An 18,850-nucleotide genomic window follows, 5' to 3' on the forward strand; every position below is an offset into this window, starting at 1 on the left:
GTGTATAAGAATACATTGCCACTGGTTGGATTTGTGACCTTTAGTGTGCTGGATTTAAGAATTCACTAGTGAATAGTTATTAATAGTAGTAAAACTGAAATCCCTTTTTAAATGGTCTTTATTTTTTATTTTGTTTCAGGATCGTCTTGACTCTTTAACTGAAGTGGATGACTCAGGACAGTTAACTATCAAGTGCTCTCAAAATTACTTGTCCCTGGATTGTGGTATTACTGCATTTGAACTGTCTGACTACAGCCCTAGTGAGGATTTGCTTGGTGCCCTGGGTGACATGACCTCCAGTCAAACTAATGCAAAACCGCTTGAGTCTTGGAACTACAGTGAGATGGAAAAAGACTTTCCAGAGCTTATCAAAAGTGTAGGATTACTTGCAGTAGCAACTGATTCCATGGTTTCCAAGTGCAATGAAGCCATTAATGTGAAAGAAACCCATTTACCTCTTTCAACAGAACAAAAGGGAGAAAGCAAAGACAGCAAAACATCACCTGAGCTTTCACTGTTTTCTCCTTCTGGGAAGTCATCTCTCTGTACAGGATCTTGCACTGAAGATGGCATCTTATCAGCTGACAGAAAACCAGTTTCCAGTTTCAAGAAACACGAATACAGTCCATTGCACAATCTTGGTGCAAAAAGCAAACAGCATCCACACTGTGAAAACTCAACTCCCAAGAGGTCAATAAGAGACTGCTTTAACTACAATGAGGATTCGCCCACACAGCCTACATTGCCAAAAAGAGGTCTGTTTTTAAAAGAAGAAGTGTTTAAAGATGATATGGAAGTCAGTGATGCCAAAAAACCTGTCTCTCTTAGTTTAAAGACTGAAATGAGTAGAAGTACACCCTCATTATTAGATCCACCAGACAGGTCCAAGCTTTGCTTGGCTTTACAGTCATCTTACACTAACAGTCTATCTGCTGTCAGTCAGTCATATGATTGCTTACATAAAATAGGTGATAGAAGCCTTGAGTACACAATAAACAATCACTTTAAGGAAAGTTCCATAAGTCTAGGTAAGTCTAATTGTTACATTTGGAAAGAAAAGCCAAGGCACAAAAAATCACATGATACTCCTGAGAAGGTGACATCATGCAGGACACCTGTGGGTATATCTAACACAGCTTCAGCAAAGCAGGTGAATAAAAAAGGGAGTTCAGCTCTACAAAATGGAATTCCTTCCTGTAACTCTCAATCTGTGGGAGGTACAAAAACAGATTCTGTTTCCACATCATCAGATACCTGTAATCAGAGAGAACCGAATGGCCAGTCCCAAAGTAAAAATGAACAATCTAGTTCACCAACTCATAGCCAAGAAAGTGCATCATCAACTGACTCAGGACCTGTTATCTCCTCGTCACCTGTTCTCCCAAGAAATAGGAGCAAGAAGAGTTACCTATCATCACCAAATTATGATAATACAAATGATAAAGTTGTTGAGGCCTGGTATGGTTCTGATGAATATTTAGCACTTCCATCACACCTCAAACAGACTGAAGTATTGGCTTTGAAGTTAGAAAATTTAACAAAACTACTGCCACAGAAACCCAGAGGAGAAACCATTCAAAACATTGATGACTGGGAGCTGTCAGAAATGAACTCAGATTCTGAGATGTATCCAACATATCAAATTAAAAGGAAGCACAAAAAAATGGGTAGGGTTTCACCAAGCTCTTCAAGTGACATAGTATCTTCTTTGGGTGACAGCATTGAATCTGGGCCTCTGAGTGACATTCTTTCAGATGAAGAGCTTTGTGTGCCTGCATCTTGCATTAAAAAATACATAGAAGACAAGTCAGGAAAGCCTGTAGTGATTGAGTCCTCTGAGAAAAATGAGAGCTCTGCCTCAAATAGATCAGCTTTAATTCAACAATTGATGCAAGATATACAACACCAAGACAATTATGAAACTATATGGGAAAAAATTGAGGTAAGGCAGATGCTAACATTAACTGTGTTCTCATGTGTCAGTTCTTCACAAGTGGTATGACCGTATATAAATAAAGGGGCTTTGTTTTATTTTTTTTATGATAAATCTCTTACTATTTTATGACATCTCCTTTGATATACTTAGAACTTTTATTCATTAAAAAACCAACAGTGACCACTGTAATGAATAGATCTGGGACAAATTTTTTTGACTAATTGTTTTTTGACAAAAAAAAATATATTTTTAAAGCCATGAAACTGTTAGCTGAATTTGGGTCAAATTTGAATAATAGCTTTGATTGCGGGGAAAAAAATTTCAAAAGCGTTGAAATTATTCATTTCAACTCTTTGATTCAGAACAGTGTCTCAATTTCAAATCAGGCCAATTAAAACATGCACAAGCATGCTCATACAGTGAAAAGAGCCTGAAACTGCCTAATCAAAATGAAAAACTTGGGAAGGGAAGGGAAGGAAGTGCATATAGAATAAACTGAAACATTTAGTTTGACTGAAAATCAGTTGAATACCCTCCCAAATTGTTGAGTCAACTGGAAATGTTTCAGTTGATACAAAATATTTTTTAAATTTTTTTTTTGATTTGCCTATTCTTTTAAAAATTTCAGTTAGAATTGTTCAAGATTCCCCCCACCCCAGTTCGGCTCCGAATTGAAAAAATCCATTATTTGCACAGCTCTAGTAAGGATTCATATTGTAGGTCATGTCCATCTGGTCACCAATACTAGAAAACACTAATTACCTCAGTTGGTGCTTTCAAGCTTGGCATAGAATCATTTTGTCAATAGAGCTTTTAACACTTCTAAGATTCAGGTACATTTACATGCCACTTTTGGATGTAATGCAAAATAAACTAGACATAGGAAAAGCAAGTTGGATGGTAATTAATTGCATACACACTCATCTCAGTGATGTTTGAATGAAGTGGCACTTCATGTACACTGCCAATTTTTAATTCAGTGTCTCTGGTTCAAAGATGGGGGAGGAGGGGAGAGGAGAGAGGAGGTTTCCTGATTTTTGCTATATCCTTTGTAGTAACATGTTCTGTTTTATCCTGTAGTGTATTATCTTCCCTGAAGTGATTTTCTTCCCACCGATGTTGTCCCTGCTCTGCTTAGCACAGAGATAACATTATTATTTCCGCTGCTCCAAACAAGTTTTCCCATGTATCACCACCTTACTGTACCCAAGCCAATGTTATCGTCCCTCTCGAACACTCAGATCTGAAGGAGATAGGATTTCCTTCCAGGCTGCTGGTGGTCTCAGAGTTCAGGGCAGCTGCATTCCCCTGCTGTGGTTCAGCAAGAGCCTCCACTCTAGGCTCCCACCTCCTCAGTCATTACGTCACCTTTCTGTGGTCGGTCTCTCTCTCCCCCCACCCTCTCTCTCTCATTTCAACAATAATTCAGTAATTCCTCTGTGAGTGGCATTTTTGTTTTGGAGAATGAAATCTGAATGTAAAACTTCATTAAGGACAGCCAGAGACTGATGGAACCAGTTCTAGTGATGTAGTTTTGCAGCCTAATACTTTTCATTTGTGGCTGTTGTAAAATAAAATTGCAATGAAGTCAGTCCTTCTTTTTGAAGGAACCGCAGCCGAGAAATGAATAGAAGCAATATTTTAGCTAGTGTGATGAAAAGAAATTCAAGGATATATCATTACAATGGGAGATAGTTTGAACTGGTATGAACCTAGCACTGATCTCACAGTAAGAAATTTGTTGAACCGATGTTAAATAGTTTATTTGACGCCTCCTTCTCTGTCCCAGTTATGCCAAGGCTGTTCAGCCCTCCCAGAAATCTGGAAAACATGTTTCTACATACTTCCAAATTATTCAGATAAATTTTGCCCAGATACTGACATGGTGTAAATATTTCTTTCCACTCCCACACAACATCTGCTTGATTCGAATTGGCCAAATTACTAGCTAATTGAGCACAGAATATTTTTTAGTTTATTAATATTGAATATTGTTAAAAATTTGAAGTACATAGAGAAAACTCTCCTCACATCATCATTTGCTACGTGTACATTCTTTATTTGCCTCACCCATACCTCTAGCATCCAAGATAAGGTCAGTTGTTGTACCAAGGTTTGCTGTTAGCATGTCCTCTGTGGCATGCTGAATGAAAATTCTGTGGTTGGGCCCTTTGACATCTGCGGCATGGGACCCCTGAATTCTGTGGTGCATTGGAATTTCTGCATCAGTTCCAAGTACATTCAGAAATAACTTTTTGAAACCAAATATGAAAATTTATTGTACAAAGTGCTCTATATTCTTTGTATTTTGGTGGTACAAATCTTTTTATTAGTTTTTTTTCCCCAACAACCTCCACTCAGCAATAATCAGAATTCTGAGAATCCTGATACTGTCATGCATACTAAATGAGAATACTGTGAAATGGTCACTAATTGTCTCAGAATTTTTTTGGGGGGCGGGGGGGGAGCACTGTTGCAAGGCTTGCACATGCATGCCAATATGTCTGTTTTTCAGGCGTAGGGGGGTGTGTGTGTGACAGTGTCTGGAATAAAATGCTAAATCTTTCCTGTTGGAGAGATTTGCTTGCAAAGAGGTTCACTTGTTTCAGGTACCATTTCTGGATTATGCAACTGAAAACATACTGGTTCAGTTTCCCAAGTAAGGTTCCTTACTGCTCAGCCAGTCTGCCTACTGTCCTGGTTTCCCTGGAGGTAAGAAGCTTGTATATGTAGACCCCATCTCTGCAGTAGATACAAGATCTTGTGAACTTCCCTTGAGCTGCAGCTGTCCTGTGGTTAACCTGCTGCATCTGCTCAGCAGATCTCCATTGATTGCCTGATGCTTCACCATATGTTAAGGAGAGAAGAATGCTGCTCTGACTGCTCCCATGCTGAGTAATGAACACTCCTGAGACTCTGCATGGAGAGCAGGATACATGCTCCATTGATTCTGCCAGGGTTAGGCAGGGGAACACTTCTCACAGGATAGTTCCCCTCCCAACCTCACACAACCACAGATCCTAGATTGAGCCTGAGACCTTCCAGTGGGGCAGAGAGTAAAGACCCCATCCAAATAATTGGGAGGGGGACATGACATCAATTTGGCTGAGAAGAGGGTGTGGGGGAAGAACCACATTATCAGTTTTGTGGAAGAGTGGGTACTAGGGAGAGGGGAACACAGTGTAAACCTTACTAGAGGTGATTAGTCTGTTGGGGTAAGGTTGGGGGGATGATGCTGCATGGGAGGATCACTTATTGAGTGGGTCATCACAGAGGATGATTGAGCTGTGGGGTTGCAGAGTATGGATTGATGGGCTTGGTGGAGCAGAATGTGTTTTGGAGGCCAGAGAAGTAACTGGAGAGGCTGAGGGGAAAACGAAAGGTGGGGGTAGGGATTTGAATGGGAGTTTGTGAGGGGAGGAGTGAAGAGAATTAGTTGATTGGAAGTTATGAGCGGGGAGCAGACTGTTGATTAATTAGGGAAAGGATATGTATAGGTAGGACTGGGGCCAGAGGATGAATTGGGGTTGCTGATGGGCAGGGATGGGCTGAGGGAAGCACAGAATACATTGAGGATTTGAGCGGGGACTGATACTAGATTAGTCTGGGGAAGATCACTTAATAGAGGGTCCAGGATGATGCAAAGAATTGTTCAGAGAGGCTTGTGGACATCAAGGCAAGAAATGGAAGGACTGAAACAAGTGACAAACTGGTTGGTGATATAAGATTGATGGGTCTTGGTAGTAGATGACCGATAAGGAACAAAAATGGATGGACTAATTGAGCTGAGGGAGAATGAGAAGGAAATGAAGAGAAGGCAAGACAGGGGTGTGCACCCCCATAATGGCTGAGGGCAAAAAAGAGAAAGAATAAAGAAACCTTGGAAATGAAAAGACTATGGGAAGGAGGCAGGAACAGGCAGACATAACACGTCTGTGGTCTGAGTAGTTTCTACCGCGTATTGAAAAAGTATCTTCACTTCTTGTAACAGGACACAAATGTGTGATGTAGCCATTTTGATATTGATATTATCCTGCTTTGAAAGCCATCTCTAATTCTGAACACTGGGGGAACCATTGTGTGAGCACTGGGATAGGCTAGCTGCCCAAATACAATCCCATCTAAAACTTTAGGTATGTACTTGGGCAACTAGCCTGTCCTGTTGCTTGCACTGCTGTGGCTACATTTCTATTTCCAACATGCTAACTCAATCAAAGCTAGCACAGGTATCTATTCCCAAGCTGGAGATTACACCTCCAGGTCTAGTGTAAACATACACAGTGTGACCTGTCTACTGTCCATTTGCAGTCTGTTCAGAGCAAGATGTTTGACTCCAGGGCCGGCTCTAGGCACCAGCAAACCAAGCACCTGCTTGGGGCAGCACTTTTCAAGGGGCGGTGTTCTGGCCCTTTTTTTTTTTTTTTTTTTTTTTTTGCGCTTGGGGCGGCAAAAAACCTAGAGCCAGCCCTGTTTGACTCCATCTTAAGTTGGCTCCATGATGGCAGCATCTTTTTCTATTGTCCTGCAATAGGTCATTCTTTGTCTTCCACGCCTTTTCTTCCCTCCACGTAGGATCCAATTTGAGACATACCTTGTGCTTCTGCCTCCCGGTAGTCTGATGGCGTGGCCAAGCCACCATGGCCATCTGTCTGATTATTAAGTCTGCAGTCTATTGATCCATGCAGCAAAACACTTCCACATTGGTTGCATAATCTCTCCAGTGAATTTCCAAGATTCTTCTGGAAGAACACTGTTGGAATGCATTCATCTTTCTATTGTGTACCTTCACCATCTGCAGTGTTTTTCAGGTGTACAACAGTGCTGGAAGGGCAATTGCATTGTCCTATCTCATTTTTTATTATTGGGACAATCAAAATAAAACTAAAGAAAGTAACACCACACAAGGAGAGTATGTGTGATACTAGAAAGGTTAGTAGATATAGCAGGGAAGGCACATTTCAAGTTGCAACTTAGCAATAGATGTGAAAAGTTAAAGACACTGGCAATGGCAGTTTTTCAAAGAAGTATCTGTGGATTACAGTGGGAGTGAGAAAAACTAAGAAAGAAGAATGACTCCAACCAAATACATGAGGCTTGTTGAAGAGAGGAAAGAATTGAAGAAGAGAATTCAACATGAACAAGACAGCAGTAAAAGAGCTATTTTGCAACAAGAATATTTGGAAAAAGACAAGGAAGTTAAAAGATCAGTCAGAAGAGATAAGCGAATGAATGGAAAATAAAGCAAGAGAACCTGATGAGGTGTATAAGAAAGGGGATTCTAAAAAGCTTTTTCTAGTATCTAAACAGCTGACATCATAATTCTTGAACTTTGTGGTATTGTGAAGGCTGCAGATGGTATGATTTTAATCACAGAGGAAGGACTGAGAGCCCATTGGATGGAACACTTCCAGGCTGTGCTTAATGAGTCAGAACACTAATGCAAAATTGAGAGGTGTGAAGAAATAGCCGACATACCTATATCACTAGAAGTAATAGCCTCTGAGGAAGTAATTAAGGCTATAAACCGAGTGAAAAGAGGTGAAGCACCAGACTATGAGATAGATGCTCAAATGTTAAAAGCTGGGAGGAAGTGATGGTGAACTACATGTGCACATTGGTCAGAATGGTTTGGGGAAAGGAGAACTGTCGTATAGATTAGAGAAGAGCTGTCATCTGTAAAATCCCTAAAAAGAGAGGCAGACCACTTTATTTGTGATAACTGAAGAAGGGTGACACTCCTATCTGTACCTGGAAAAGTGTTTTGTATTGTCATTTTTAATAGGATAAAAAGTTGAAGAAGTACTCAGGGAAGAACAGGCTGAATTTCAAGCCAGTGCATCATGTTCATACCAGAATTTCACCGTGAAAAGACTTGCTGAGAAAGGCTTAAAATAGATGGGTTTTAACTGCCTTAATTTTACAGAAGTGTTTGCTAGTGTCCACAGAGGAGCCTTCTAGAATATCTTGAGACACTATGGAATTGTAGCGAAGATTGTTAATTTGGTCTAAGTTTTGTATGATAACTTTATATGCCATGTTGGGACAGAGAGCAGACACTGAATGTTTTAAGATTCTTACTGGTGTACGGCAATATTGCATATTATCCCCTTTTCTCTTCTGTATTATCGTAGATTTTCGTGACAAGAAGGGTGACGGCTGCTGCTAAGGTCACTTGTATTGTTTTGGATAAGAGATAAATTGTGACACTTAGATTTTGCGGACAATACAGTCATACCAGCTTAGATGGTATGAAAAGACTACCTATGAGCATGAAAGCAGAAATGGCCAAAGTGGGACTTGGTATCAGTACGCAGAAGACCAAAATCATGGAGTTATGAGAGAGTGCTATCTACGCTGGCAGATGAATGATTGATAAAGAAAAGTATGAAAGATTTCATATCTTTGTCTATTGTGGAAGTACAATATCTGCTAATGGCCAGTTCACTAAGGAAGTGAGGACAAGAATTAGCAAAGCTAGTGGGTCACTTTCCCATTTGTCAAACGTGAAAGAGTAAGAAGATACACCTACCTCTGATATTCAGGCTACTGAATGGTTATGATTTATGCAGCTAGCTGTTAGGAATCATGAGACATTACAGAAAGATACAGTGCAGTGACAATAATCAGACTCTTTTAAAAATATGTATTTAAAAATATATTGCTACTAACTTGGGACTAAATTAAACACCAGTCTGTTCAACCTTTGTAACATAATACTGCCTAAATACGTCTACAAGTTGCAGAGGAGTCTGAGAAGACCAATACAAATGTTCAAGGGTCTAGAAGGGATTAATTTGTGAGGAAAGGATTAAAGATGTGTGGTTAGAAGCTGTTGGCCAGTATGTTCCAACATAATCTAAAAGCCTAATGTAGACAAGAAGGGATATACTTCAGTAATGTGTTCTAAACTGGTCAAGTTGAAGCCTACAGAGGAGCCTAGGCTTTAACGCAACCAGTTTATACACTACTTTGGTTACACTAGTCTTGTGGAATGTGTGAGTTAGAATTTGTTTATCATCATCTAACAACACACCTTTAAATCCTAGTCTAGACAAAGATTTATACAGATGCAAAATAGAGGTCTGGGAAACTTCAGTTGTGTTTTGCCAAGTGTAAATTGGTAGACTCTCCGTCCAAGTCCAAACACAAGGTATTCACTTGCTGTTGTCAAAATGTCACCTCTTCTGATCTCTAGTTTCATTAACAAAAAGCTAGCTAATTCCAAAATAAAAATACATGAACTGCAGCCTAAGCCTTCTCACTATTCAGCTCCTGTGATTCCTTCTCTCAGGACTGGTCTCTCACAGACCCTTTCTCCTTCTGCCAGCGATAGTCTAATAAGCCTCAATTGCTCCCTTGAATCAGCACTAATTAATATGCAGCTCCTGCCAGGCAGAAGATGAATTGGGGTGGTGAGGGTGGAAGCAGTAGTATTCTCCAAACTCTCCCCTCCCCAAGACCAACCTCCACTTACCTGAGATGAATAAATCTTCAAAATATTTTCAACCCTCTTCTGTCTTGTATGCAGTGACTTTAGCTGATCTTCATCCCTTATTTTTCAGCAGACTTGATCAACAGTGAAACATTTAACAGGGTTGAGCTTTAAATTGTCAGCATTAAACACCATGCCAGTAATGGTGAATCGGGACTGTTCCCAGCAGTATCGTTTCAGGCTCTCTGTTGACTCCGGCAGATACTGGAAATTTAACTTTCCAACTAAAGGGCTAGAAACTTGATTTTTAGCAGCTTTCTTTTTTAAGATTTTGGAACACAAGGTGCTGTCTTAAGCCAATCCTATCTGTTGGGCTCCAATATGTACTAACATGAGAATCTTGCCTCTCTGCTGCAAAGGTGTTAATGTTAACATTAGATCTGATTTTGATTCATTTGCATTCACACTTCCTGAGTCTTGCATCATGTTTCAGGTTCAAACAACCCACTCAGACTGGGGACAGTAGGGTAGTAAAGAATGAATATAAGAGATGGTGGTGCTTGAACAGTGGTTTCTGCAACTGTTTAAAGAGAGTTACCTATCACCCGTCTGCCAGTTTCTAGTTTTAAACACAGAAAACTTACCTGAAAAACAAGTTCATGGGTCAGATCATTTAAATTCCTCTTATGAGATGACACACTTAACCTTTACTAACCAATTAGCCCCATTTCAGTAGGAAATGCTGAATTAAGGGTTCTAATTTCTTTTATGACTCATGGTCGTCATATAATGCATGTCAAGGATGTAGTAGAAGGTCAATATAGTCACTAATTACACAGAAGCAAACGTGCCATTCTAATTCAGTGCAAAAGTTTTTTTTTCCCACCTAACCCTTTCTGCTGCATTTCAGAATCCTTTTAGAAATGGTAATGTAGCACCCTCATGAGGCCAGATCTCACTACTGCAGCTGCTTGACAGATTTTTAGTATACTTTCCTGTTTAAATGAACAAAACACATGAAAATATACAGAACTGTTAAAAATGTAATAGTAAAAAATAAATTGTAAACCAGAATCCTGTACTCTCTAATGAAAAGAATATATTTTTCTTTAATGAAGCCTCTAATGGTAACACATGTTTGGTGCAATTTATTTTATTGCAACAAAATTAAGGTTGAAATTTATGTTCTGAATTAAGAAACAATAGCATAAATGTGCTACTGTTCTTAAGTTTACAAAATAGAACTTGCACGTCTATAGATTTTGTGCAATCCATTGTAAAAGTAAACTCAATCCACTGCAAACAGTTTAACTGTAGTGATAGGATCTGGCTACAAATATAAGTTTATTTATTTAAGAACCTACAGTAATATTCTTTACAAAATCAGGGCTTAAGCCTACTTGTGGCTGCCAGAAAAAATGTCCCGTGCTTTCTTGCTTTAAAGTTTAAAGTTTCACTTTAAAGTTATTGACAAAGCTACTTAAAGTATAAATGACATTTGTTAAAATAAATTCCTAAGAGCTGCTTTTACACCAACTAGGTGAGGGTGTGTATTTTGTCTGTAGATCACTCTCCAAACATCATGGGCCATTTGTCAGCTTCAGCTCTTAGAAGGTGGCCAAGCATGGAGAGAAGGTACAAAGCCCTTTGTACAATTTACTGGGGAGGGGTGAGTGGAGTATGTTCTGGACACCCAAGTGAAGAGAGAGGCAGAGCTGTGAACCACTCACTTGGTGAGTCAGATATGATGCCTGGGGTGCCAGCCGGATAGAGATAGGAGGCCCAAATCATCAGTGCGGGTTGTCTGGGAGTGTCTGGAGGAGAACCCTGTGAGGAAAACTTCAGTTCCCACCTTCAGAAGAAATTCTTCTGCATTCAAGGTGAGGTCTTGGACATTGAGTCTGAGTGGACCGTGTTCAGGGCTTTAATCATTGAGGTAGCCACAAAAAGCTGCGGTCTGAAGGTGGTTGATGACTGTCATGGTGGCAACCCTAGGGTTTGCTGGTGGACAGCAGTGGTGAGGGAAGCCGTCAAGGCGAAGAAGGAGGCCTTCCAAAAAATGCTTGAAAACTGGACTCCTGACATGGCTGAGATGTACCGGCTGGCCAACAGGGCTAAGGCTGTGGCGGTCATTGAAGTGAAAGCCCAGGCTTGGGAGGAGTTTGGAAAGACCACAGAGAATGACTACTGGATGGCCTCAAAGGTGTTCTGGCAACACATTCATTAGGAGGGGTCAGCAGGACGTTGCCCAGACCGTTCTCAGCAAGGGTGGTGAAACGCTGACTCAGCTGAGAAGATTGACAGGTGGAAGGAACACTTTGACATGCCCTACTTTCAGGAGGCAGTGAGATCAGATCTATTTCTGATGCTGCGGTCACTACAGCAGTAAAGTGCCTTCATAGTGGTAAGATAGCGGGGTGGACGAGATTCACCCGGAGATGTTGAAAGCACTGGACGGTGTTGTGGTTAGCGCGCCTCTTCAGTATTGCATGAAAGGCGGGTGAGGTATCTCTGGACTAGCAAACCAGGATGGTGGTCACAATCTTTAAGAAAGGAGACCGGAGAGTCTGTTCCAACTACAGGGGGATCACATTCCTCAGCCTCCCTGACAAAGCCTATGCCAGAGTGTTGAAGAGGAGGCTATGCCCGTTAGCTGAACCTCGGATGCAGGAGGAACAATGCAGATTCCATCCTGGCCGTGGAGCGATGGACCAGCTCTTTGCTCTCTCACAGATATTTGAGGAATTGTGGGAGTTTGCTAATCTGATCTACCTTTGTTTTGTAGACCTGGAGAAGGCATATGACCGTGTTCCCTGAGATGTCTTGTGGGAAGTGTTGCGGGAGTATGCAGTGCCAATGCCGCTTTTGTGTGCTAGCCAGTCCCTCTATTCTCAGAGTGAGAGTTCTGTTCATATTCTTGGTATTAAGTCGAGTTCATTCAATACGGGCATTGGACTCCGGCAACCCCAATGGGGACTTGGAGGTGGCATCTCTGCTCCTTTCAGAGATCATGATGATCTTGCTTCTTCAGACTGCGATCTCTGATGTGCACTCGAACGTTTCACTGCTGAGTGTGAAGCAGCTGGGATGAAAATCAGCATCTCCAAATCAGAGGTCATGGTCCTTCCCCAGAAGAAAGTAGCCTGCTGTCTCCAGTGAAGGGGGAGCAGCTGCCCTCAGTGCAAGAGTTCAAAGATCTAGGGGTCTTGTTCATGAGGAATGGTAAGCGGGAGTGTGAAATTGACCGGCAGATTGGTATGGCGGTGGCAATGATGTAGGCATTGTACCGATCTGTGGTGGTGAAGCAGGAGCTGAGTTCTCAGGAAAAGCTTTTGGTTTACAGGTCAGTCTCCATCCCCATGCTCGCCTACGGTCATGAACTTTTGGTAATGACCAAAAGGACAAAATCACGGGTACAAGTGGTGGAAATGAGGTTTTTCCACAGGGTGGCTGGGCTGTCTCTCAGAGACTGGGGAGAATCTCGGAGTAGAGCTGCTGGATTGAGAGGAGCCAGCTGAGGTGGTTCAGGCACCTGATAAGGATTCACCAAAGTAGCCTTTCTTTGGAACTCTACTGGGCATGTCCCACTGGGAGGAGGCCCTGAGGTCAACCCAGGACATACTGGAGGGATTATGTCTTCCAGCTGGCCTGGGAACGCTGGGGAATCCCGCAGGAGGAGCTGAAACCTGTTGTGGAGGAAAGGGGAGATCCAGTCCTCCCTACTCTCTACACTGCCACCAGGAACCTTGTTGACAACAGGGGGTGCTACTACCCCTGAAATGGATCTTTACTGGCTCCCGGTGGAGCAGATCACTGTCATATTAGTGAAAAAGGTCCACAATAATTATCTGCAATACACAGCAGTTTATTGAGAAGGAATTACACAAGTGGTAGAGGGTTATATTAAGCACATAACTCTTACGTTAGACATTAAGAACTATACGTTAAGAGCTATACATTCCTCTTAATGAGTCTCTCTTTCACAAACAGGCCCTGAGCTAGTCTCAGGCAGTTCCTGCTTGGCAAACAGAGAAGGTGGTTACCAATTTTATAGACGGCTTCTTCGTTCCTGGTCTATTCTTCTCAGTCGTCTGGTCTGTCTCGGATTCCCTCGAGGCCAGGCCTTGGTTGCTTTGAGACCCCTCTGGTTCACAGTCCTACTCGAGCCCATGGAGCAGAGTTTTGGCTACTCTGTCTAGCAGTGTTTCTTCTTCAAGCATCAATTAAGGAATCCCAACCAACAGCAATTTACTTTGTTTGATTGTTATACTCTTTTTCCTCAAAGGAGTCACATGTCTTAAAAGCATGCCCAGTGTATTTTAGATTAAATTAGTGTTTTAGAAGGGGCTTGGGGGTGATACCAAACAAAGATCACCCCACATTTACTCATTCATCATTCATTCACTCTGGCTCTCTGCATGGTGTCCTTGCAGTAAGATCACTATAACCAGGTCGACCTGTGCTCCATGCTGGAACTTTATGCAGGTGATATTTACTTTTGCATGGGCCCATATTTGCTGACCAATAGGTTCAATGTCAATCGAGCATGCAGACTTTGCGAGTTCTTTATCAAATTTGCTTCTGCTTAAAGGGAACCTGCTCCCAGGATCCTCTGCAGCCATTCAACCATGTTTAAAAGTCATGTAGGGTTATGCTCACACCATTCATTCAGTGTGGCCACACCAATCTGGCACCATGTCAACAACCCTCATCTGGAAAAGTGGCATAAAAGGAAAAGAAGGGTGAGTGGAGCAGCCATGTGTGGGTTGGGGAGCTATGTATCCCCTACACACCACAGAGGGGGCTCCATTCCAATTCCTAGTATGCTCATGTATAGGAGGATTGTTAGGGGCAGGCTGGAAGAGGGGCTGTAGGACCAACACTTAACATGTATTCATTGGTGCCAAAATCCTGCAGAGAGAGTGTGTAGGGGCAGCAGCTGACCATAGGTAGGAATAGTAGCAGCAAAGGGGCTGTTCCACCCCCATCTGCTCACCATGCTGCCTGCACAAAGCCCAGATACTCAGGCTATGTGTGACCAGGAATGATGGCAACAAAACACTATTTGTTTTCTGGGCATGGAACAAAACCAAATATATAGGTTCAGTACATATAATATGGAAAATGGGCAAGTGATGATTAGCTACTCTTTGGGTGCACTTAGGCTAATAACCAATACATAAATTACCCATGAAAGAGTCTGAAAAAGTAAAGTTGCCAACACAACATTTAAAATAATTATTATAAGGGAAAGATTTAATATCTCCAGGTATCCTTGTATTAGCATAAATAGCTTCAACAGCAGTGTTTATAATGGCAGCATTTTAAGAAAAAAATATCCAGTTGCTTTATTAAAAATGAAAAATACTGATTAGAAATGGGCCCAAGCCACAGACTTTGGATCAGGATCCATACTTTATAAATAGCTGATGGTCAGAGAGGGGCATTGTTCAAATCTGTGGATTTGAATTTTGTGCAGGGTTTAGGGACCAGTGAATCCATGTAAGAGATCTCTGAATAAAAGCAGTTTTCATGTGTGTGAACTATTGGTGCTGAAAGAGCTGCTATATTTTCTACTAAGGTTCAATATTCTGTAAAATTGCCCATATAAGACAAAAGAGTTTAGGAATGTGGGTATGTGTCACAACCTAGTGGTGTGATCCTGCAAACACTTAGTACCATGGGTAGCCCCATTAGCTTCCCATCTGTAACCCTATTTACATGGTGGCAAATGTTAGCAAGACTGGGCCCCAGGCCTGACAATTGAGTCAGACAAGATTGTGTGAATGTGACAGGGTCAGGCCAGATGGCTACAGAAGAGTGATCCTATTGGGATCCGGGAAGTGGGCGGGCATAGCCTGCCCACTGCTAATGGATGCCCCCCAGCCTAAGAGGGGGATCCACAGAACCTGGACACCAAATAAATACGGGAGACAACTAATGAAATAACAGGGACAGGAGTGTGGTCAAAGGGTCAAACGAAGGGAACTGGATGGGGACACCGAACAGAGAACCCCGTACAGCGCCCACTGCTCCTCAAAGGCGTCAAGGGAGTCAGTGGACACCGCCCAGAGGAACTCTGCGCAGAGGAACTCTGCCCGGATACGTGAATGGACAGAGGATTGGAAATAGGCCCCACAGTCTCAGGAGACTCCATTGGCCAACCTCCTCACTCTGGTTTTATAGATGGCCATTTTAGCTAGGGCCAGGAGGAGGTTGACCAGGAGATCCCATGACTTTGTGGGGCTGCAGATAGGGAGTGCAGAAATAAGAAGGTGAGGGGAAAAGAGCAACCAAAAATGTAATAAAATATTCGTGAGGAGCCGGAATAGGGGCTGCAGCCTGGCACACTCCAAATATGTGTGTGCCAGGGTTTCCCTCATGCCACAAAAGGGGCAAGTGTCTGGGATAGGGGTGAACCGCGCCAAGTACACGCCCGTGCTCACAGCTCTGTGAAGGAGCCGCCAACTGATATCCCCGGCGGGCCTCAGGACCAAGGTGGAATATAGGCTGGCCCACCAGGGCTCCTCATCCTCCAAAGGTGGCAGGAGGTCCTGCCATTTTGTATCAGGGCGGGACATGAAGGTGAGGGCATGAAGGGGGTGGAGCACAAGCGTGTATAGATGTTTCCTTGGTGAGGTCTGGAAGCAGACCGGCTGCAGCTTGTGCAGCTGGCTCATGGTGAAGGGGTGAGGGGGTCAGTTGGGTCCACGGGGCAGGGGCCCAATTAAAAGGTCCGGCGGGCCTGGGGTGGAGGGTGGGCGGGGCGCGCCCTCCCTTAGGACCCAGTCGAGGTAAACACGAGCAGCGGGCGGCAAAACAGCCCTCACTGCCTGAAGTACGCGCCGGGGAGTATGAGGTCTGGAGAGCCCCATGCGCTGAGCGAGCGTCAGGGGATCCAGCCAGTCTCCCCGGTCCCCAACTCTTGTGACTTCTGCCAGGACCAACCTCTGGTACACCGAAGGGGTCTCCGCCACCTGCACGTGAAGCTGGGGGTCGTGTAGCAGGGCATCCGTGAGGAGATCTGCCCCTTTGATGGCCGCCATGGACCTGGTTGTTGAAAGCAGTTTCCAGGTCCGGAGGAGGTCCTGGTAGAAGACCGGCAGCCCGGAGAGGTCTCGTGGAAGACCTCTCGGATGGAGATAAAGGAGCTGCCGGTCGTATCGGAGCCCTTGGAAGTGGCGCAGGAAGGCATGCGCCAGTATGCTCCACACTGGACTACCTGCACCATAAAGGAGCCTCTGCAGGGCCTGGAGGCGGAAGACATGGACCTGAGTGTGCAGACACTTCAGGCCCTGCCCTCCCTCCTCCAGGGGTAGATGGAGAACCCCTGCAGGGACCCAGTGCATTTCTGACCAAAAGGACTCCAGAATCGATGTCCGGAGGTTGGCCAGGAAACCCGGGGCCTGGACCAGGGTGTTGAGCCGGTACCAGAGCATGGAGAGGACTAGATGATTAAGCACCAGAGCTCTCCCTTGAAGGGAGAGGCACCGGAGTAGTCCTGTCCATTTCCAGAGCTGCTCTATCACCCTGCCCTCTAAATTGTGCCAGTTCTCCAGCAGAGAGGGATGCGTGGCAGAGAGGTAAATGCCGAGATATAGCAGCGGACCCGTGCTCCACTGTATGGCCTGAAGGGTGGGTGGGTGGGAGGGAGCTCGCCTGCCAGCCGTCCCCGACCACCAGGCCAGAGCTCTTGACCCAGTTGACCTGGGTGGAGGAGGCTGCCGAATAGATGGCATGGCAGGCCTCCACCCACACCAAGTCGCCTGGGTCCTGGACCATGAGGAGAACGTCGTCGGCGTATGCCAACAGGACCAGCCACAGCTCCGGCTCCCGCAGCACCAACCCTGTCAACCTCCTGTGGAGGAGACAGAGGAAGGGCGCGATCGCCAGACCATACAGCTGGCCTGAGAGGAGGCACCCCTGCCATACTCCTCGCCCGAAGCTGACTGATTCGGTCAGGGTCTAGTTGAGCCTGACCAGACACTCTGCGGAGGTGTACAGCACCCGGAGAAAACCCACAAACTGGGGTCTGAAGCCAAACACTTGCAGAGTGCTCAGGAGATAGCCGTGGTCCACCCTGTCGAACGTCATCTCCTGATCCAAGGACAGGAGGATGAACGACAGACCATCCCTACACCCGCTACAGAAGAGTGATAGAAGGCAAATGTATTAATCCCAGATTAAGTAGATCCCTTTTCCCTGGGTAAAGTGACAGGGGCAGTTCCCGAACAAGCAGGAACTTGCTGGAACCAATTAAGGCAGGCAGGCTAATTAGGACACCTGGAGCCAATTAAAAAAAGCTGCTAGAATCAATTAGGACAGGCTGGCTAATCAGGGCACTTGGGTTTAAAAAGGACCTCGCTTCAGTTAGGGAGAGGCGCATAAGGAGCTGTGAGTGAGAGGACGTGCTGCTGGAGGACTGAGGAGAACAAACATTATCAGACACCAGGAGGAAGGTCCTGTGGTGAGGATAAAGAAGGTGTTGGGAGGAGGCCATGGGGAAGTAGCCCAGGGAGTTGTCGCTGACACGCAGCTGTTACAGGAGGCACTCTAGACAGCTACAATCCACAGGGAACCTGGGCTGGAACCCAGATTAGAGGGCGGGCCCAGGTTCCCCCCAAACCTCCCAACTCCTGATCAAACACAGGAGGAGTTGACCTGGACTGTGGGTTCCACCAGAGGGGAGGTCTCTGGGCTGTTCCGCGACCTACATGGTAGCTCAGCAGAGACTGCGGGGGTTGTTCTTCTCTTTTTTTCCCCATGCTGGCCAGTGATGAGGTTATCTGAGGGAATGGCAGATTTGAGCCACGAAAGTGGCCAAACTGAGGGCTGCCATGAATCTCTGAGGTGAGCAAATCCGCCAATAAGCACAGGACCCACCAAGGTAGAGGAGGAACTTTGTCACAGTGACCTAAAAAAGATTTGCATTACTTCTCTCTTAGCTGGTCAGTAGAGTCTGGCTAGTCTTTGGCTGAGACAGGGACATGAGAGTATAAGACCTACAAAAGACTTAGCTCTAGGTATTTGATGCTCTGACACATTTGCAGCAGAAAGGTGTTGCACAACAGGAATGTAAACTTATCCCATACTAGTACAGCATTTTGGGCACACTTGATTATTCCTTGGCAGCTGCTTAGACCTGTCAGATACACTGGTAGGAAAAATAGCATGGAAGGAAAATGACACAACAGTATAAAAATTATTTTCAAGATAACCAGAGGCACCAGGAGAAATACCTAGCTATAATCTGTTTCTGAATAAAAACATTTTCAGATAAATATGAGAAACAAAAATGATAATATGTGGTGAGAGGATGAAATTCAAATAGGTTAGAGTTCAGGTTTCATTTGGATTAAGCATCCAAAGTTTAGATCCTTATCTGTATTATCCAGCCACTTGAGTCTGCAAAACTGACCTCTTTTCTTCTTCCTGAATATCTGAACAGAGAGATCCTGAATTGTGGCATTCACAGTGGCATA

General features: G+C 44.1%; 1 protein-coding gene across 3 annotated transcripts in view; it reads left to right on the forward strand.

Moving 5' to 3' along the window:
• AKAP6 (A-kinase anchoring protein 6) overlaps nt 1-18,850 on the forward strand; it is a 405,099-nt gene that overhangs the window by 151,636 nt on the left and 234,613 nt on the right. For all 3 annotated transcript variants that reach the window (XM_073348987.2, XM_078853347.1, XM_078853346.1), the window contains exon 4: nt 140-1,942. In XM_073348987.2, the coding sequence (XP_073205088.1) occupies nt 140-1,942 (1,803 nt within the window). The remainder of the gene's footprint in view (nt 1-139; nt 1,943-18,850) is intronic.

This window comes from Lepidochelys kempii, chromosome 6, assembly GCF_965140285.1.
Source record: "Lepidochelys kempii isolate rLepKem1 chromosome 6, rLepKem1.hap1, whole genome shotgun sequence".
Classification (NCBI taxonomy): Eukaryota; Metazoa; Chordata; order Testudines; family Cheloniidae; genus Lepidochelys; species Lepidochelys kempii.